A 22,268-nucleotide genomic window follows, 5' to 3' on the forward strand; every position below is an offset into this window, starting at 1 on the left:
GAGAGTATGTTTTCTTCTTCTTACTTCAAGTACATTTCCTGGTGGAAAGGTTTCCTCCTTGACAGAAACGCGTGTGCAACCACCCAAAGATTTCTTACATGTGTTTATTAAAGAAACTGCAGAAAAATTCAGTTTTTATATATTTTTTAAAAGGCGCAGTCAGCGACTCTGGGTGTACATACACAACACAGGTTTAATATAAATACATAGGAAGAAAATAATATCAAGGAACACTTAAAGCTGAGCGTCAAACATGGATTTGTACATACATTTAAGAATCAAAAGCATTTAAAGACTACATAAAAAAAATGGTTAAAACACATATACAAATCAAGGTAAAGGTTTACACATTTTCAAATACGTCAGCTATTTTTCTGAATGAAATGCTAATCGTACATAAAAAACAAATCATAATAAAATAATAATAATAATAATAAATAATAATTTATTTATTGTCAAAACAACAAATCAACCAAACAATGCAAACCAAGTTAATTGTTCATAATTGTTGCATAAAATAAAATAAAATCTTAAGTTAAAAAGTTATTGTTAAAAAAGAGCTGATATTTTGTGCATTAAAAAAAAACTCAAAAAAATGTCCTATTAATTTTTAAAATGTGACTATTTGAAGTATTTATAGATGTTTGTAAATACATTCATTGTGTTGATTACTTAAAGGAGAACTGCACTTTTGGTGGATTTTTCCTATCATGAAAACAAGTTTATATGAGCTAGGTAACAACGGACGTCATGGGAAATACATATTTTGACCCCAAAGCCCTCATAAAGAAAAAAAAATAACGCCAATGGTGTTCCATCTACATAACTAACAGGTATATTAACCAAGCAACAGCGATATTATTGTAGTAGCCAACATGAAAAACAATTCTTATCTCGCGGCTCAACACGACGTGTCGCTAACCGCTAGTCTCAGCGTCATTCACAGATGGAAGAGTGGATACCCAGCTAGGATACAGAACTAGCATACGTACGTATGTGTATCAATGTGCCGAGGAAAGAAGTTTCGGTAGTGTTTTAAATTATAAACTATTACATGTTATCATCAGTGTACGTCAGGGGTCTCAAACACGCGGCCCGCGGGCCAAATGTGGCCCGCAGGACACTAGTTTGGGGCCCCCGCCTTGATATGAAAGTTTAATGTTAGTGCGGCCCGCGCAAGTTTGATATGGATGCTGTATGGTATCATGTACCCAGAAAAAATTATTACGTTTGATTAATGTTCATGTTAAAGGTTAAATAACTGTTAGTTATCCTCCCTATCTGTGTGGAAGTGGTAAGTTTTTGGCTATTTAAGTTTAAAGGAAATAACTTGAAGGCTACCGTTTAGGTCACTAGCTCTCTAGTTTGCGAGTTAGCATGTGTCACAAGACCCTGCAGTTGCGCAATATGTTGTAAATAAAAAGAGTATAAATGTGACTATAGTCGTGTTTCGTCATGTCTACAGGGCTCTAATAATGCTTTGTTCATTTTAATCTGAAAAAAATAATTTGTCTACCCACCAACTATATGTGGTTTCTTAAGTTTTTATTATTTGCTGTTTTATTGTTATTATTACGTATATTTATTTATTTATTACTGATTTTCTTTATTCTTGATTTGTTTATTTATTTTTCATCTTATTTTGTGTAGAAAAATAAAAAGTAAGATATTTGAGAACAGTGGAATGTTTTATCAGAGCTTTTCTTGTAGAAAATTGGAACCAAAGTCATTTTTCTGTTTTTAATAAATGCGTTTTTTTTTGGTTTTTTTTTTTGGAAAACCTGATGCGGCCCAGTCTCGCCCATACCCTTGCCCCAGTGGCCCCCAAGAAAATTGAGTTTGAGACCCCTGGTGTACGTAAGCATGATCACATGCATCAAATCATGCAATGTTGTTAGAGTTTTTTTTTTACATCAGGATTATGAATGATGGGCAAAATTCCCAAAAAAGTGCAGTTCCCCTTTGACATACACCAACTGCTTAGGAGTAAATAAGTAACTGATTGCAAAATAATATATAAGGGTATTGTAAAGACCTCAATGTGAAATAAAAATACAACAGGTACTAACAATTACTATATGACAGAACTTCAATTATGATGCCTTTTGTATAGTGTAGTTATGGAAATGAGGGTAATGTCATCCTAAGTAACAGTATATTAAAGAACAGAAAATTATTCAAATTTCTATTTACAATTTTACAATCAAAAACAATCATTAATAGAACAATATACTGTGCCATACTTACCTTTACACATTCAGCTCTAAAATTGCCTAAACCAGAAATGATCCACAATGTATCCCACTGGGCATTCCTGTTATTATACAAATGTACAAATATCAGTGTTTTTATGTGTGTATTACGTACAGCTTTTATATGGTGTTGCATTCATGAAACATGTAAAGTATGAGGTGGAGGATCTGCGAATGATAAGGCCAATTTGATGGATCGGGGCTTTGGGATTAAAGTCACCGGGGGTGTTGAATAACGATCTGAAATCAATGACTATTGTCAAGATGAAGTATCAGCCAAGTCGTCTCTCTTTCTCTCGCTCTCTCTCGCTCTCTCTCTCCTTGTCGCCTATCAATGTCTGTCATTGATTGGAGAAAGTCTTTAGAGAAGAGAACAGACTGCAGTGGCAGTGGCCCATTACAACAATTCACGGCTTTACTCTTTTAAAGTGTTTAGTGTTGTTATCTGCTTTAGTCAAGCCTACAAGGTTGCTCTAATATTAGTTCCTCATCATAGTTTAGATTTTGGGGTGGCACGGCGGTCGAGTGGTTTGCGCGCAGACCTCACAGCTAGGAGACCAGGGTTCAACCCCACCCTCGGCCATCTCTGTGTGGAGGTTGCATGTTCTCCCTGTGCATGCGTGGGTTTTCTCCGGGTACTCCGGTTTCCTCCCACATTCCAAAAACATGCTAGGTTAATTGGTGACTCCAAATTGTCCATAGGTATGAATGTGAGTGTGAATGGTTGTTTGTCTATATGTGCCCTGTGATTGGCTGGCGACCACTCCAGGGTGTACCCCGCCTCTCGCCCAAAGACAGCTGGGATAGGCTCCAGCACCCCCGCGACCCTCGTGAGGAAAAAGCGGTAGAAAATGAATGAGTTCAGATTTTCTTCTCAGTCTGTTTCATCAAGATGTTATTGTATGACAATTAGTGCTGTCAAGAGGTTAAAAAATGAAGAGATTAATTCTTTCTGATCTGTGATTAATTGATCTTTTTGATCTGACTTCAAAATCGCAGAGAAAAGCCTTCACCTTGATGTATTTTCAATTCAATTGGTGACATTATTGAGGCAGATCATAATATTGATGTATATAGCACAAAAAGTCTCGAACACCAGGGGGTAATATTGTTGTGTTTCTTTGTCAATCTACAAATAATTAGAAAATAAAAATAAGGTAAAAGATCAGGTCCATATGAAGCAAAGAGGTGAAGAACACTTTTTGCTATGTTTATCGGCATGCAGTTCATCGCTAGGACATTCATTAGCCTGTCTATTGCAGACCTGTTCTTCAGGGTGAGTTTGGTGACATTTTTGCAGTGGCTCCCTAACTTGCTAATGTCAGCCGTGGCTTTACGTTGATGCAGTAGGCTAAACTTAAACTGCTTTGGTGGTTAGCAAACTCCTTCTTACCAAGAAGGCATATCACTCAACGTTGGACATTTTTGAAGTATATATTTCCCATTTACTGGAGCGACAACTCTCACATATACATGCCTCCATTTTCATTCCCCCCCTCCGCTACTCACCTTGCCCTCCCAAGTAAAATGGGCGCCAGTTGATGCGCAGAACAAACACAATTAATGTCCATTTCCGGGTGTCACTAACCATTGTTTTCCACCCCCAACCTCTCAAGGGGGCCAACACGTAAAAACACATTATTGAAAAAGATGACTCACATACAAACAGTACATTTAGAGATTACACTAAATTGCGCTAAATATGACTGAAATGAATGCTTAGTTTTGAGACCATTAATTACAATAACAACTCTGTTGCATATATTTTTACAACTTTTTTTTCTCATTGAAGTCTTAACATTGTCATTATATTCTCTTATTTTAGGACTTTTTTATTATGAAATCAGAATCAGATTTTTTTCCCATTCTTCTCATGAAATCAGGATTTTTTTCTCTAATAATAAATTATGACTTTATTGTCATGTTTACAATTTAATTTCATTAATTATACTCAGAATTCTATTTATTATAATTTTAATTGAGTTAGATTAATAAAAAAATTAATGCATTTTTTTAATGAAATGTAATAAAATACATTCACTATCATTCATCACACAACTTTTCCCATAAAATGACATTAAAATGTGTTTGTTTTCACAACAAAGTTACCCATTATAGTGTATATACTGTATGACAAAAATGTAAGATTGAAAATTAACATGATGTGATTCATGCACGATGTATGAAAATCCAAAAATCTTAGATTTTCTTGTAATATTGCAACTGGAACATTTGTATAGTCAACATTTATTCCCAAATGCTACGTTGGTCCAAAATATACAGCAACCGATACGTTGCTATATACCACGTTCTAAGTGTTTTCAATGTGCTGGTCATCCCTGTATTGTACTGCCCAATTTTTTTGGTGTCCAAATGTCCAAGTAACTTTTCAAGAGGACACGTGGAATCATGCAACTTGTATGCCGTGAGCCTCCTTTGTGCAGGTGTAAAGCTAATCTAAGGTGTCAGGTTCAGCATCCATGCAGGTCTCCCAGGGGTTTCTGGGCATGTGGGGCATAGAGATAAGGAGGAGTGCCACTCCGCTGAGGATGAGGAGAGTGAAGGAGGCGCAGGCGCAGGTGAAGGACCATGAGTAGTAGTACTCAATCCAGATGGTCTCATCGCTGTCTATCATACGCTTGACGGACTGTCGCATAACTTCTACAGAGATGATGATGCAGAGACCTGTATGCGAGATAAATTAAGTTTAGTAGCTCCCATTTAGCATAAAAAATAGAAAGTGCTTATAATGATCACCTGCAAAGGCAAAGAACATTCCAGCAGGACGTAGCAGATAGTCCCGCCCCTTCCCGAAGGAGAAGATGACACAGAGCGTTCCCAAGATCATGAAGAACAGACTGAAAATGGCGATGGCCGCTGCAGAGATGTTGTACTCTGACAAAGTAGCACGGACTTAATGATTAGGGAGAGTGGATACGCCGCAATGCAACATGGCTTACATAATTCACTTATGACACACATAATTAGCCTTTCAATTAGCCTCTTGCACAAAACAATTTGTACAAAGCGGCACTGGATAATTCCATTTGCATGATAGATAAGATGCTGCAACAGCAATAACACACAGCAAAACAACAATATGGCCACTTTCTGTCTCCCTGCAGGAAAGCTCCAGCCGTGTGCTACAAAATGATCCTGTTTGGTGGTGTCAACGTTCCTACTGCGGGAGGAACCATGCACACACAGTTTTTTTTTACATGTTGTTTCCTATCTCACCAACAGCAGTGATGAGGCAACAGCAGGTACTTGGAAATATAAATTAAACAGGGACTGGAAGTCTAGCCAGAGCAGAAAAATATATTGGATATGACCACAGAGGTGGGGAACTCCATGCTTGTGTTTGCGACTGTATTATACCTACCCTTCTGGGTCTTCACTTCAAAAACTTCAGCTTCTTCTCCTGATGTAAAGTGTTTGAAGTAGGAGCAGTTTTTGGCTGCAGAAGAAGAAGGAAAGAGTCGTACAGTATAACCACAAGTTAAAAGTATGCGTTCTCATTGCAAATGTATTCCATGTTACTCGCTGATGTTTTTGATCATGCTGAAAGGCTTTCACATTCCTCCAGCTTTCTTACTTTTACTTCTTTTAAAATCTTTAAAAATGTTTGTCTTCATAAAAATGCAATAGTATCAGAATATTTTCACTTTACTCTCATAAATATCCAGTGTTCTCTCTTGTAATATTAAGATTGTATTAGTTAAAGTCTTTCAGCTTTATTTTGGGAGTGGGGGGGTGGGGGGGTTCTCTTAATATTTCCCCATTCTTCTCTAACATTCTAGATTTCCCTTACATTCTCATAAAATTACAGTAATCCCTCAGTTACAAGTCAATATCTGCCAAACAGGATTCATTCATTCATTCATTTTCAAACGTTAATCCTCACAAGGGTCGCGGGGGTGCTGGAGCCTATCCCAGCTGTCTTCGGGCGAGAGGCGGGGTACACCCTGGACTGGTCGCCAGCCAATCACAGGGCACATATAGACAAACAACCATTCACACTCACATTCATACCTATGGACAATTTGGAGTCACCAATTAACCTAGCATGTTTTTGGAATGTGGGAGGAAGCCGGAGTACCCGGAGAAAACCCACGCACGAGAACACTGAAACTCCACACAGAGATGACCGAGGGTGGGATTGAACTTGGGTCTCCTAGCTGTGAGGCCAGCGTCCTAACCACTCCATCGCCATGCAGCCCCAAAACAGGATTCCTTATTTTTAAATGGAATAGTCAAAGCATAGAAAACCAGTTTACAACCTTTTATTGGAGTCTTCTAAGCATTAAATAACACCCCTATAGTCACCTATACACTGGTATTACCCAATATAGTAGATACAGTACAAGTAAATTAGCCATTTAAGGCATAAATAAGACCTGTGCTTGTGTGTGTTACCATAAATGTGGTCCCCCTCACGGGAGGTGAGTGGCAGGTGGACAGGAAGTGGCGTGCAGTGACTGCAGCTACAGTAGCTTGGCTGGTTGCATTAGGGATATTTGTACCTGTTTGTTTTGCAAAACTGCACCAAAAGCCCTTTATTGCGGCGTTTGTGTCTCTCCGAATATTACAGGAACATTACTGACACCTGCTGACAAGTAAATAGAATACTCATATGTACTATATGTGCCCTGTGATTGGCTAACAACCAGTCCAGGGTGTACTACGCCTCTATCCTGAAGTCAACTGGGATAGGTTCCAGCATACCCGCAACCCAAGTGAGGATAAGCGGCATAGAAAATGGATGGATGGATGTAAAACCAGCAAAATAATACGACAAAACTGCAAATGTGGATGAGATGCTGGGGTTTGCTGGGTGTATGCGCCGCCATCTTGCCTAAGTATAGTTCTTTCTTGAAGACACACGTCATTTTAAATTTTTTGATAATACAAATGAGGCTGACATTCTATGTAAAAATGTATGCTCAACAGCAGCCATGGGCTTGTAATATATGATGTTTCTCTTAAATTGTATGCTTTATTATATTAAAAGTACATTTCTTGTGAAGTTAAGCATTTTCTTGTAATATTCCAACTTAATTCTTACAAAATACCTTTTTTTATTCCAATGTTATGACATTAATCTGTTGAAGGTGCAAGTACAATTTCATTGTAGCCCCAGTACTCATTCACTGCATTCTAATAAATAGAAAAATAGTGTGTACGTATATATGGCCATCATAGCATTGCTAAAACAACACATTTAATGGTGGCATGCTATGCATGGTTACATTCATAGACTTTGCCCAAAATATGTTTGCTGTCTCTAAGGGCAGCTGAGCTGAGTGGAGGTGGAGGGGATGTAAAGGCCAAATGAATGGCCCCACTTTTCACCATCCTTTCTCTCTGAGATTAAACCCATAAAGCTCTTTCTGTCCACACCAATGGATTATATATGTGTGTGTGTGTGTGTGTGTGTGTGTGAGCACATATTGTATGAAGTAGTGTATATATTCACACCAGGCAACAGAGGAGCTGTTTGTTACTCCGGATGAGAAAGAATCACTAAAGAGGTTACCTAGCAACAGGCTGCTCCTGCAGCTGGTCCTGGCTGGTCCAATCTATTTATCCACATGTTAAACTGCACTTTTTGGAAATTTTAACCATCATCCACAATCCTTGTGTGAGACATGAACACATATGTTTTACTCTTTTCTGTGTTCTAAAGATATAAAAACAGGTAAAAAGACGCAGCTAAAAATGCTTGTAATGGGAAGCAACAGCGATATTGTTATAATTGTTATTAACATTGTTATGTCGAAGAAGAACAACGTTACTGGGGTATTTACACCTTGCCACACTGCTAACCGGCTAGCGACTAGCTTCACCAGACAATCACCTGCAGTGCATCAGCACCAGTAAGGCTACATGGTAAGGCTACATATCAGAACTGGGTTTTTGTTTTGAAAAGTTAATGCTAGGCTGCACTGTGGACAAGTGGTTAGTGCGGGAGTTCGGAGGCCCAAGTTCAATTCCACCCTCAGCTATCTCTGTGTAGAGTTTGCATGTTCTCCCCGTGCATGCGTGGGTTTTTTCCGGGTACTCCGGTTTCCTCCCACATTCCAAAAACATGCTAGGCAAATTGTCCATAGGTATGAATGTGAGTGTGAATGGTTGTTTGTCTATATGTGCCCTGTGATTGGCTGGCGACCAGTCCAGGGTGTACCCCGCCTCTCGCCCAAAGACAACTGGGATAGGCTCCAGTGGTAGAAAATGAATGAATGAATGAAAAGTTAATGCTATGTAGTGTCGGTGGACGCCATTACGTGCAGTAATGAGCTGTCTCTTTTTATCTGTTTTTATATCTTTAGAATGCACAGAAAAGAGAAAAACGTGTCTTCATGATTCCAATTTCCAAAGAAAGTGCCGTTTTCCTTTAAAGGGATAGTTCAGATTTTTTGGCATGAAATTGAGCCGGATTCTGGTTGGATTTCAGTGATGAGGAATGTAATTCCGATTAGTTGGTGGGGCTACTTAAGTAAAGTGTTTGGCTTCTCCAAACAATATGTTCAAAAGGATAATACATTTGCATCCTTGGAAAAATCAGTTACAATTGCTCAGTGTTACTTTCTCTCCAGTTGTATCGCTATCAGCGCTGTCGTCTGACCATTGATGTGTACGTGTTCCACGGTGGTTGTGAAGTCTGATTTTTTTTTAAGGAGGCATTTTTATTATGCAAATGTATTACTCTTTTGCAGTGTTGGGCACGTTACTTTAAAAAAGTAATTAGTTATAGTTACTAGTTAATTCTCAAAAAAAGTAATGGAGTTACTCCACTACAAAAGTAACTCGTTACCAGTAAAAGTAACTATTGCCCCCCTCCTTCCACATAGCAAAGACGGGTACCATTACCGAGGTTTGCATTTATTGCAGTCTACAGGTGTTTCCGTGGGTTTGAGTTGCTCACACAAGATGTGGGCAAAGTCTTTTTTCGGGAACATTATGTACATATGACCTTTGACATCAACGAGGTTAAAGTAGTGTCTGTACTACCATTTGGCAAACGCTGTCTTCTCACTAGAGTACTCCTCCCTCGCCATCTCTCACTATGTGGCCCGCCCAACCAAGTTCTCTGATTGGCTGAAAACGCAATCTTACTAAACCTTAGCCAATCCTCATTGCTTATGTGGTTATATCACCCCCTCCCTTGTTACTCTGCAACACTCTCACACTCTCACTGCGCTGCAGATTAGTTATGAAGTCATTGATATATTTTTAGGCGACTTCAGTAACATGCAGTAACGGGGTGTCGAAAATGGTAACGGCGTTATGCTGACAGTAAAAGTAATTAGTTAGATTAACTATTACTGAAACCACTCGGCGGTCGAGTGGTTAGCAGACCTCACAGCTAGGAGACCAGGGTTCAATTCCACCCTCGGCCATCTCTGTGTGGAGTTTGCATGTTCTCCCCGTGCATGCGTGGCTTTTCTCCGGGTACTCCGGTTTCCTCCCACATTCCAAAAACATGCTAGGTTAATTGGCGACTCCAAATTGTCCATAGGTATGAATGTGAGTGTGAATGGTTGTTTGTCTATATGTGCCCTGTGATTGGCTGGTGACCAGTCCAGGGTGTACCCCGCCTCTCGCCCGAAGACAGCTGGGATAGGCTCCAGCACCCCCCGCGACCCTTGTGAGGAAAAGGCGGTAGAAAATGAATGAATGAATTTTATTCCCATCACTGCTCTTTTGTTTGGAGAATCCAAAGTCATTACTTAGGTGGCCCCACCAACTAACCGTAACTACGTTCGTCATCTCCAAAATCCGACCAGAACTGGGCTCATGGGACAAAGTAGGGGTTAAATCACTGTTGATGCACTACACTGCTGATGGGGATGTCATACAACTGCACTCTGCCAATTTTTACACTTCTTCCTGTATTTGAACACATAAGAAAGTCCAAAAAGTTATCTATATCTATACATACATGGTATGTATAATTGCAATACACAACAGTTGTGACTTTTCTAGGCCCTGCATCACACAGCACGAACCCACAGGGTATGACAAAAGCTTCGTTCCGTCCTACTTTTTTTTTTTTTATCAGAGCGCCTCATGCAATATCCATTTAAATAACCAGCAGCGCCACCCATCCTATTCACATTGACCCAGAATTAGGCGGTCATTCTGTGCTGCTAGAAAAAGAAACAGCATCATCACCTCCAGTGGAGAAAACAAGATCTATTTAGAAAGAAGGATGAAGCTGAAAGAAGCAAACACTTTGAATGGCAGGTGGACTGATGAAAATGACGTTTACCTTTCCAATCACTCCCCCGGAACTAAATGTCTATTAGTCATACTGCAAGGTCAATGATGCATTCAAATGGCCTTCTCATTTGTGTCAGCTTCATCAAAGCTTGTTACAAATCAGTTCATAAATGCAACAATCGCTCTTATCTGTGAATAACATCTACTATATCGATATTCCTGTGATCCAACTACATCAATCTGTGTTCGGCAAGTTGACATTGAGTTTTGTAGCACTTTTAATGATAGAGACGTTAATATTATTGCACTTTTATTGAAAACACATCCTCATTCCAAGCCTTTTCACTTCCTGGTTTGCTGGAGAGCAGTCTTTTGCAAGGCAAAGATACATGCCGAGGTCTTATAAAATGCACTGCTGCCACATTTGTGGCTGTTTTTTCGGCTTACAAATGCACCAAACATGATTTCTCCTATTGTGGAGTTGCATCATCACCTCTTTTGTTTGTTTGTTTCAGCTTTTTCCTTATTACAGAGTCGCCACAGCAGATCTTTTGTGGTCTGCATACTGATTTTTGGCTTGAGCCCTTTATATTCCTATATAAAAAAAAATATTTGAGGCTAACTGGTTAGCTCGCCTCACAGCTAGGAGACCCAAGTTCAATTCCACCCTCCGCCATCTCTGTGTGGAGTTTGCATTACGACTCTCCCTGTGCATGCGTGGGTTTTCTCCGGGTACTCCGGTTTCCTCCCACATTCCAAAAACATGCTAGGTTAATTGGTGACTCCAAATTGTCCATAGGTATGAATGTGAGTGTGAATGGTTGTTTGTCTATATGTGCCCTGTGATTGGCTGGCGACCAGTACAGGGTGTACCCTGCCTCTCGCCCGAAAACAGCACCCCCCGCGACCCTCGTGAGGATAAGCGGTAGAAAATGAATGAATGAATGGTTAGATCGCAAGCGACGCAATCCTTCACATGCTTCACTGCATATTTTCAGGTGTTTACCAAACATGACGTTACAATTCCAGCATTTGCTGACTCAAGTAAAATCTGCTCTCATATTATTAAAAAGTTGAGTTGAAATGGAGGTAATACCTCCCCCACTTCCTGATGCAAACGCTTCAAGCTTTTGGATTTGAGTTGAACGAAAAAAACGTTCCGGTTCAGCACCCCTCTGGAAACATGATAATGGAAAACCAAAGCTCCAAAAACCTACTCACACCATGGAAAAGGGGTATTGGTAACATTTGGTATCCATGGTATCCACTTACTCCATGCAAACTCAGCTCCATGGCTTCCTTGCACTGTGTCTTTATACTTGTCTCCTTTACGGACGTCATTGCAAAAGCCCACCCATCATTCGGTACATTGCTCATTAGCTATTCAATGTGTCAATCATCAATCTGGCCGCAGCTACGTACGTCAGAAGAGGACTGGTACATTCTTGTCCCACAGCAGACAAGAAAACATGTTTGCTATTGTTTTTGGCAAAACGTCAGTCAAAAGTGTGGCTGACATGCTAACCAGATTTACATGGAAAATACTGTACAGACGTACCTACCATGATCATTTCCCCAAAGTAGGAGTCAATATTAATAAATGCAGCATTTTTGTAGTCGGAGCATAACATTATTAAATCACTGTAAACATCAAATAAGACCCCTATAGTCAACTTTGAACTCCCATTATTCTTTGTTTACACCACATTAAGCAGGCTACTGAGTCACTACAAAGACATAACAAACGAGATAGCTAGTTAGCCTCTCTGATTTACCTACTGTTTAAAAAATGTTTCAACCGTGTTTCAAAAATGTACCCTATCCACACGGAATGAAAGGAGAAACTTTTTTTTTTTTACGATTTTAGGCACGCAGTGCAATATGGCATGAAATAACACCCCTATATTAACCTTTGCACGCCTATTATTCTTTGTTTACACCGCATTATGCAGGCTACGGGTCACTACAAAGACATAACAAACGAGCTAGCTAGTTAGCCTCTCCGATTTAACTACTCTAAACTTTAAAACGTGTTTCAAACGTGTTTCAAAAATGTACCACTTCCATACGTAATGAGAACAGAACCTTTTTTGAACGATTTTAGCCACCTAATGCAATATGGCATGAAATAACACCCCTATATTCACCTTTGCACGCCTATTATTCTTTGTTTACACCACATTAAGCAGGCTACGGAGTCACTACAAAGACATAACAAACGAGCTAGCTAGTTAGCCTTTCAAATTTACCTACTCTAAACTTTAAAAAATGTTTCAAACGTGTTTTGAAAAATGTACCACTTCCACACAGAAAGAGAGGAGAACCTTTTATTTAATGATTTTAGCCACCCAATGCAATATGGCATGAAATAACACCCCTAGATTAACTTTTGCACGCCTATTATTCTTTGTTTACACCACATTAAGCAGGCTACGGAGTCACTACAAAGACATAACAAACGAGCTAGCTAGTTAGCCTCTCTGATTTACCTACTCTAAACTTTAAAAAATGTTTCAAACATGTTTTGAAAAATGTACCACTTCCACACGGAATGAGAGGAGAACCTTTTTTAATGATTTTAGCCACCCAATGCGATATGGCATGAAATAACACCCCTATATTCACCTTTGCATGCCTATTATTCTTTGTTTACACCACATTAAGCAGGCTACGGGGTCACTACAGAGACGTAACAGCAAGTTAGCCTCTCCGATTTATTTACTCTAAACTTAAAAAAGTGTTTCAAAATAAGTGGGGCAGAAGGACAAACAAGCCAAAAATTTACCACTTCCACACGGAATGAGAGAATGAGAATGATAATTTTTAACAGTCTTAGCCATGCAATGCAATATTGCATGAAATAACACCCATATATTCACCTTTACATGCCTATTATTCTTTGTTTACACCACATTGTGCAGGTTAGTGAACAGAATGCTACATATGACTTGTCTTTTTGACTAATAATAGGACATAATCAACCAGGAAACTGCAATCCTTTGTTAATTATAAAAAAAAAACGTGATACAGTGAGGGAGTGATGTTTGAACCGCAATGTAGCAAAGCAAGACATTGTATTTTTTCAGCTTCTTTTAAAATGCTAATTGTTTTCTCTCAATATTAGAGCTTTTCCTGCAGGGCAGAGTCCATATCTGTCAGCTCTTTCTAGGAAGGTTCCATGCAGGTGCTTTGACAGCAAATCTTGCCTCCATAATTATCCAACAAGACAATCTGGAGACCTTCAATCCGCACGTACGATACGCCGTAAAAGCCCCCTTTGGACAGTTGTAACAGATCTTCCCTCCCCATCATCGGAAGAATCCCTGCCTGTATCCACCCACGTAACCCCTCCTCAATTCTCTTCATCCACCCTATGGAGTTTCCCAGGTGGACTTTTAACTGGCGAGATGGAGCTCTAAGCCACACTTTATTAAGGCCTGTCCTGATGTGGAGGTGCAAGAACCCCCGGGCTAAGTCAATGGGAGTCAGACTGAAATCTCCACACTGAGACTGTGGGCACGCACACACAGCCAGAGGCTAGCTGCTCTTTGGAAGGCACAAATGTCTATTTTGTGACTCCGAAACTAACTAGAACTCAGGTTGAAAATTAGACCTTCTTAAATCTTAATGTTGAAGATCCAAGGTTGTTTATTTAAAAAATGAACCAAAACAGAGACCCGTCCAAAGCGAAGAGCATTTGTTGTGTTGAGTGTTTCATTGCCAACATATGTGCTGGCATGTGTCTTCTGGAGGGAGCAGTGAAAGAAGTACAGATGGAGATAAAGGGACCCGAGTAACACAAGGTAGGATAAAATAATGCTTGTACTTATGTTTAGGAGCTTTGGTTTGCAACCTACTTTCTTCTCTATTTCTGGCACAAGGACCTAGCTGAATGCCAGGCAAGCGATTAGCAGGACTCTTCTAATAAAAGATGGTGTTACTTTGTCTCCACATTTTGTCTTCATGTTGCATGAAAACTTGTAAATTTCAAATCCCTGAAACGATTTTAGCCATGAATGCAGTATGGCATGAAATAACACCCCTATATTCACCCCTTGCACGCCTATTATTCTTTGTTTACACCACATAAAGGAGGCTATGGGGTCACTACAGAGAAATAACAGATGGCCGCTGCAAGCGAGCTAGCAAGTTAGCCTCTACCATTGACTTACTCTGAACTTAAGAAAGTGTTTCAAACAAAGTGGGGTAAACGGACAAACAAGCCAAAAATTTACCACTTCCACATGGAAGGCGAGAATGACAATGATCGTTCTTAACGATCTTAGCAATGCAATACAATATTGCATGAAATAACACTTTAATAACCTGCTTTCTTTCCTATTTCTGGCACAAGGACCTAGCTGAATGCCAGGCAAGCGATTAGCAGGACTCTTCTAATAAAAAATGGAGATACTTTGTCTCCACATTTTGTCTTCATGTTGCATTAAAAAGTACAAATTTCAAATCCCGGAAATGTTACCGCCATCCCTAGGTGGGAATAATTGGACTAGATCAACTACTTTGGCACTTTAAACCTTAATCATATTATATTAATTTAATTTATTTATTTATATTAATTAAATATTGAGGTTTCCACCTTTGGTTGGTTCATTATTATGTTTTGTTGTTTTTAAACTTATAATAAAATATTATATTTTCATTAAAGTGATTAAATTTAGACATTTTTATTTGTAAATATTTATTTTATTTGTTAAACAGAAAAAGTTGTCTATTCATGACATTCATTTTCAAATATATTAATTAAAATTAATTAACGACATTAAATATTTATTTTATTTTATTTTTTTATAATTTTTAAAACTGCAGTGTATATCACGTTCTGGACTAATATTTTCAAGTGTCTAACAATTTTGCTTTCTTGTTGTCATTATACTAATTGTGTCGTGTCCTCAAAACACTATTTGTGTGTGGTTGTTTCATGAGCAGAAACACATAGTATATCCATCCCTAATACATATGTACCTGATATATAAGAATATCATATACACAAAATGTAATGTATACATATACTAAATATCATTTTTCATATTTTCTCCACTGTCCAGTCGATTTAGATTTAAGTTCTACCATATCTTACTTATTGTGTGGAAATATGGGGTAATAACTATAAAAGCAATCTTCACTCGCTAAATGTACTGCAAAAAAGGTCAGTAAGGATAATTCATAATGCCGCCTACAGAAAACATACTAACTCCTTATTTCTAAAATCACAAATACTTAAACTTGCTGATATAGTTCATCTTCAAACAGCTAAAATAATGCACAAGGCTAAAAATAACCAATTACCTAAAAATGTCATCCAATACTTCTCTACAAGAGAGGAGAAATATGATCTCAGGGAAGAACTACATTTGAAACACTTATATTCTAGGACTACGTTAAAAAGCCATAGCATTTCAGTATGTGGAATCAAACTATGGAATGGATTGAGTAAGACCCTCAAACAATGCACAACGATGAGCCAATTCAAGAAACAATACAAGCAGTTGATGTTTGCTAAATACAAGGATGAAGAGTCTTGAACCAGTCATGATGTGCTATACATATCACTATATTGACACTTACTATGGTACCCATTATGTCATTGGATGGTCATATCACCTTGTACTTCGATACGTGACAATTTTAAATTAAATTAAATTAAATTAAATTAAATTAAATTAAATTAAATTAAATTAAATTAAATTAAATTAAATTAAATTAAATTAAATTAAATTAAATTAAATTAAATTAAATTAAATTAAATTAAATTATAAATGCAGGAAGTGAACAAATGTAACAGTTACTGATTGTAAAAGTACCAGATGGAGGGGTAGGATTTAATAACCTTTGCTTCTTCCTACTCCTTTTGGACATGTGGAACTGTGAACTGATTATGGGATGCACTCAATGCATGTTCAAATGAAATTAAACCATTACCAATACCAAGTTACCAAAAATTGTTCCCTACCCTGTAAAAGAAACATGAAAAAAATGTTTGATCATGATGCTTCTCCACTGCTGCTTCTCTAAAGTCCCAGATCCAATTTGAACTCTACCTGAAGTAACCCAAAATGGTTCACCGAGCAGACATCAACAAAGTGCCCTTAAGTGAGGCGGCGTCATACCTCCAGGTAAGCTGATGGGTCCACAGCCTTTGCCCTGGGGGTCCTCCTCCACGATGAAGATGCTTTTTTTGCACAGCCTCCAGAGGCCAAAATGGGCCGCCTCGCAGGTGGCGTTGAACTTGTCCACACGGGGGCTCAGCACTGCCCAGTGGTCGGTTACAACGGCGGCCAGCATTGCCGACATGCCCACCACGATGACCACGGAGGTGATCTTGACCTTGGTGGCCTGCTCCTCAAACATGCCGCAGTGTAGGTGTGAGCCTATAAAGACACTTTATGGCTTCTTCTTGGAGGTTCTTCTCCACACTTCTTCTCTGCTCGGCTCCTTTTTCTTCCTCTGCCTTGTGCCTGGTGGTCCTTACAAAAAAGAAGAAGGGGGACCTGATAACACTGCCCTAGTTTCTACCTCTGCGCTCTTCCTCTCCCTCACTAGTTCTATTTGGTGAGGACACTGGCCAGATGAGACCTACTCCTACTCGGATGTGTTTCCCACTCCGAACCTATAATGTGACCACTCTGATGTCATCTTAAGGTCATTTATCGCCTTTCTCTCTGAGCTGCTTCAAGCTCATTTGTTTCTGGTGCTCCGTGTCCTGGGACTATTTCCTTTATTACAAGCTGATCTAGTTCCTCAGCCAATCAGGAGTCATCATTTCAGACCTGATGGCAGGAGGTGATCCACATTGGGAGACACGGTCCTCATTGTGCACCTCTAAAACAACCATTGTCTTCAGGTGAAAAGATCTAACTTTTTCCCCTGGACAGCGATAATGTTGTAATCCACTACAAAATGTCGGCGGGAAGCACTTGAGAAAAAAAGTAACGGATCTCACGGGCACAATCATCCTCTTTTTCATCCAGTCCTACAGCAAATGGACGGGCTTTTTTTAAATCGCTGTGCCCCACTTTAGTCAAAAGTCTGGCCCATTTTCAACCCTGATAACGCAACTGGGCTTTTCACTCTACAAAGGAAAGCAAAAGGAAGAAGAAAGTCGTTTAAGAGACTAATATGATGCAATTCCCAAAGGGAAAGAATTACCTGAAAAACAGCTGCAAAGAAAAACACTTGAAGACACTTGACTCAAGCAACACCAGCCATTGTTCCCTATAAGGATCGACCATTTTTGATGATTAAACAGAATATTGTGTTCTTGTGCTATATAGACATGGTATATGCCAAAAAAGACTAGACACTCATCTTTCATCAGGAAAAAAAAGTTTGTTTCTACATTTTCCGTTCTTTAGTAATCAATAATAGAACACAGGTATATTTCAGCAAAATGTCATTTCTCGACAAAAAAGGGAGAAAAAGGCTTTTTGGGAAAATTTAGGAATATATATTTAGCCAAGGGGCTGAACGGCGGTTGACTGGTTAACGCGCAGGCCTCACAGCTAGGAGACCCGAGTTCAATTCCACTCTCGGCCATCTCTGTGTGGAGTTTGCATTTTCTCGTGTTCCGTGCATGCGTGGGTTTCCTCCCACATTCCAAAAACATGCTAGGTTAATTGGTGACTCCAAATTGTCCATAGGTATGAATGTGAGTGTGAATGGTTGTTTGTCTATATGTGCCCTGTGATTGGCTGGCCACCAGTCCAGGGTGTACCTGTGTCTGATAAATACATAAAGTGTAATACAACATTGTTATTTAAATAAGATTAAATAAAACAAATTTAATACCAACCTAATAATTCAACAAATCAAATAATAATAATTACATCAATACAAACACAATGTGTACAATCAGTAAATATATAAAAGCTTAGCAGAGGAGTAAATCATATTCTTACATTTGATGAGGATGTTGAGTAAGTACATTAAATATAAATCAAATACATTCAATAAAATAGCATTAAATTTACATAAACAATCGGTAAATTCATTAATTCATTCATTCATTTTCTACCGCTTTTCCTCACAAGGGTCGCGGGGGGTGCTGGAGCCTATCCCAGCTGTCTTCGGGCGTAAGGCGGGGTACACCCTGGACGCCAGCCAATCACAGGGCACATATAGACAAACAACCATTCACACTCACATTCATACCTATGGACAATTTGGAGTCGCCAATTAACCTAGCATGTTTTTGGAATGTGGGAGGAAACCGGAGTACCCGGAGAAAACCCACGCATGCACGGGGAGAACATGCAAACTCCACACAGAGATGCCCGAGGGTGGGATTGAACCCCAATCAGTAAATACAAATCTAAAATACAATTAATGGATGATAAAATGGTTAGGTTGTTTGTCTATATGTGCCCTGTGATTGGCTGGCGACCAGTCCAGGGTGTACCCTGCCTCTTGTCCGAAGACAGCTGGGATAAGCTCCAGCACCCCCACGACCCTCGTGAGGATAAGCGGGAGAAAATGAATGAATTAATATTTAGCCAAAATATCCATGCAACTATGCTACAACATAAGAAATGGTTGGTTCGCATGAAAATAAGAATTTATTTACAAATATAACACCGTGAGTTATCGACCATTTTCACATGTGGAACTAATGCATGTGTGCATTGTTTAAAATTTCCCTTCCTACTTACTGTGGGGTTTTTTATTCCATGGGAAGATGCATGCCGAGCTCTTATAAAATGCACTTCTGCCTTGTGGTCATCTGTACGGCTTAAAACTAAACATGATCTCTTCTATTGTGCAGTTCCGTCATCGCCTCTTTTTGCCTTTTGTGCAAAAAAAACATAAAATATGTATAAATACGTGTTTTGGATAAGGGATTCACATTGGAGTTGATAATAATTATCTTTTTAAAATGTCTGCTTTCAATATACAGCCATGTTGGATCCCAAATCCCATCCGGAAGTAGAGACTGGATAGTCCAGTCCAAAGTTTCTCAAGAAAAGAGATTATTTCAAGGCATCTCTCTATGGTAAGTAGCTTTAGCATTTTTGCATGAAGTTTTCTACATCATCTGTAACGTACTTGTAATGTAATGCATTTTGCAGGACTACCAGTGTGTAAAAAACTCCAGTATTAGCAACCCTGTTTACAGCCGCGTCCATATAAGGAAGTCCACTCCTCTGTGACATCACAAAGTGGCAGTTTTTTCCACGCCTTCTGAAACCGAGCATTTTGAGCTATCCCAAACTTCTTTCAGGGCTCACTTCAAATGCGCAAACCTCATTATCTGAAACTTTGGCATGGTTTAACACGAGAATACATTATAACTACATTTAAAGGTCAGAAAAATGGAAAAAATCATAATAAGTCCCCTTTAAGGCAGAAAGGTCATCCACAGCATCTATATATATAATAATCTATAATAGAATTCAATTATCTTAACTGATGCAAATGAGGCCTGCAGTTCTTGGGATGTTGTTGTGGGGTCTTTTGTGACCTCTTGGAGTCATTTTGGTTGGCCAGCCACTCCTGGGAAGGTTAACTACTGTTCCATGTTTTTGTCATTTGTGGATAATGGCTCTCACTGTGGTTTGCTGGGGTTTGCTGATATCAGAGATCTTAAATGCAGGTCGAGACAATCTTAGCCTGGTTAGCACGCAGGCCTCACAGCTCAAGAGTTCAATTCCACCTTCGACCATCTCTGTGTAGAGCAGGGGTGGGCAAACTACGGCCCGGGGGCCACATGCGGCCCACCAAGCGTTTGAATCCGGCCCGCCAGTTGCTTTCTAAGTAACTTCAACTTTTAACATACAAACTGGCAACATGACTTGCAAGTCAGATGTCTGATTTAGTAAAAAATAAACAACAAAACTGTCAAATTAAATGACATAGTTTGATGTGGTGTGATGTTTAAAGTGCTCCTAAAAAAGGGACATGAGAACATACAACTGATATAGGATAACACTTTTACAGATAAAATTAGACAAATAATTCAAGGAAAATGATAAGCATAAAATAGTGTGTGTGTGTTAAATATATGTTCTGGCCCCCCAGACAATTTTGTTAACTCAATGCGGCCCTCGAGTCCAAATATTTGCCCACCCCTGGTGTAGAGTATCACTTTCCAGTCAAGTTAAATCATGCTAAAAACATTTTTTTGTTCAATTTTATTTGTTCTATATTTTTAAAATATAATTTTCCCCTGTAGTATACAGTACATACATACAATGTCATTATGCATCTTCATTTAGTTACATTTTATAGAGCACTGTTCTATTTCTTCTGTATATTCAATTACATTGTTTAACTTTACGGCTGCACAGCGGACGAGTGGTTAGCATGCATGCCTCATAGCTAGGAGACCCGAGTTCAATTCCACCTTCGACCATCTCTGTGTGGAGTATCACTTTCCAGTCAAGTTAAATCATGCGAAAAACATTTTTTTGTTCAATTTTATTTGTTCTATATTTTTTAAATATTTTAAAATATTTAAAAAATATAATTTTCCCCTGTAGTATACAGTACATACATACAATGTCATTATGCATCTTCATTTAGTTACATTTTATAGAGCACTGTTCTATTTCTTCTGTATATTCAATTACATTGTTTATCTTTATGGCTGCACAGCGGACGAGTGGTTAGCATGCATGCCTCATAGCTAGGAGACCCGAGTTCAATTCCATCTCTCTAGGTTAATTGGTGACTCCAAATTGTCCATAGGTATGAATGTGAGTGTGAATGGTTGTTTGTCTATATGTGCCCTGTGATTGGCTGGCGACCAGTCCAGGGTGTACCTCACCTCTCGCCTGAAGACAGCTGGGATAGGCTCCAGCATAACCACAACCCTATAGTGAGGATAAGCGGTATGAATGAATGACTGAATGATACAATCCTATACTTGTTTTTTGCTGATACTGGCCTGATATTCGATATCGATATCGATATCAACACCCCATCAAAGACGTTTGGGATGAACCCTGACACTGCTAGTGACCTCTGACATGTATAAAGGTCCCTCCAGACCCACTCTAATACCTTCCCAAGAGTGGAAGCGGTGTAACAACCAGGTGTCCCAATAGTGTATCACAGCTGTCGCATTCGGACAGACATGTCACACTATTTAAAAAGCGAAAGTGCTCTCTGTAAACACCATTACCAGCTAAGTGAAGCAGGAAATTGATCATCAACGCTTAAATCAGCTCCCTCACAAGCTTTTAAGGCGGGGAGAGACACGCCGGCGAGTCTCCAGAGGCGCTTGTTTCATTATCACGTTCCACCTGGATGCGTTTGCAGTAAAACCCCTTCTTTCCTTCCCGGCGGACCAGACTCCAGCTGAACACCGCCGCTTGTCTCTTAAGTGTGTAATAATGGTGTCTTTTGGCACAGGGGCATCGTACCGCGTGACCCTCTGACCTTCCCTTTCATTTTGATCACAGCTCATCGTGTGACTGCCGCGAGACCAAGAAAAAAAAAAAAAAAAACCCTACACCTCATCGTTGTCTCTAAGCAACAAGGCAGGATGTGTGCGGGCGCCATGGTAACACGTCACCGCCAATCAAGTGTTCCCTGGAAGAAGGATGATGTTTTTTTTTTCTAAAAAGGAAGTCACTTAAATCAAGATTGACACATCTAAACTCTGCAGCGATTAACTTCAATTACAGCTGTTACGACTTTTTATTCCGCGATGAAAAACAATTTTAATTGGTGGCTAATTTTACCCGTAGCGGGACAGATTGCTCAGCCTTCAGAGGGTATTCATTTGCTAATGACGGGCAACATTTCTCAAGCTCAATTAGATGAGCCGTGCCCTCA

At 39.3% G+C, this 22,268-nt stretch overlaps 1 protein-coding gene across 1 annotated transcript; it reads right to left on the minus strand.

Moving 5' to 3' along the window:
- Positions 1–4,374: 4,374 nt before the first annotated feature.
- Positions 4,375–16,939, minus strand: cacng1b (calcium channel, voltage-dependent, gamma subunit 1b). The gene is made up of 4 exons (XM_058049639.1): positions 16,604–16,939; positions 5,635–5,709; positions 5,010–5,147; positions 4,375–4,937 (listed from the first exon to the last, which is right to left on the minus strand). Exons 1-4 carry the CDS (start codon positions 16,842–16,844, stop codon positions 4,705–4,707), a joined length of 687 nt encoding a protein of 228 aa, XP_057905622.1. The 5' UTR covers positions 16,845–16,939; the 3' UTR covers positions 4,375–4,704.
- Between the last annotated feature and the right edge of the window lie 5,329 nt (positions 16,940–22,268).

The sequence above is a fragment of the Doryrhamphus excisus genome, chromosome 15, assembly GCF_030265055.1.
Source record: "Doryrhamphus excisus isolate RoL2022-K1 chromosome 15, RoL_Dexc_1.0, whole genome shotgun sequence".
NCBI classification, from domain to species: Eukaryota; Metazoa; Chordata; class Actinopteri; order Syngnathiformes; family Syngnathidae; genus Doryrhamphus; species Doryrhamphus excisus.

Bases quoted from the DNA above. Each gene is read 5' to 3' on its own strand.
- cacng1b (XM_058049639.1), bottom strand. From the start codon at position 16,844: ATGTTTGAGGAGCAGGCCACCAAGGTCAAGATCACCTCCGTGGTCATC. The intron at 5,710-16,603 runs GTATGACGCCGC...CTTCTTCTGCAG, and splicing joins ACCCATCAGCTTACCTGGAG to CCAAAAACTGCTCCTACTTC. The intron at 5,148-5,634 runs GTAGGTATAATA...CTACTTTGTCAG, and splicing joins TGAAGTGAAGACCCAGAAGG to AGTACAACATCTCTGCAGCG.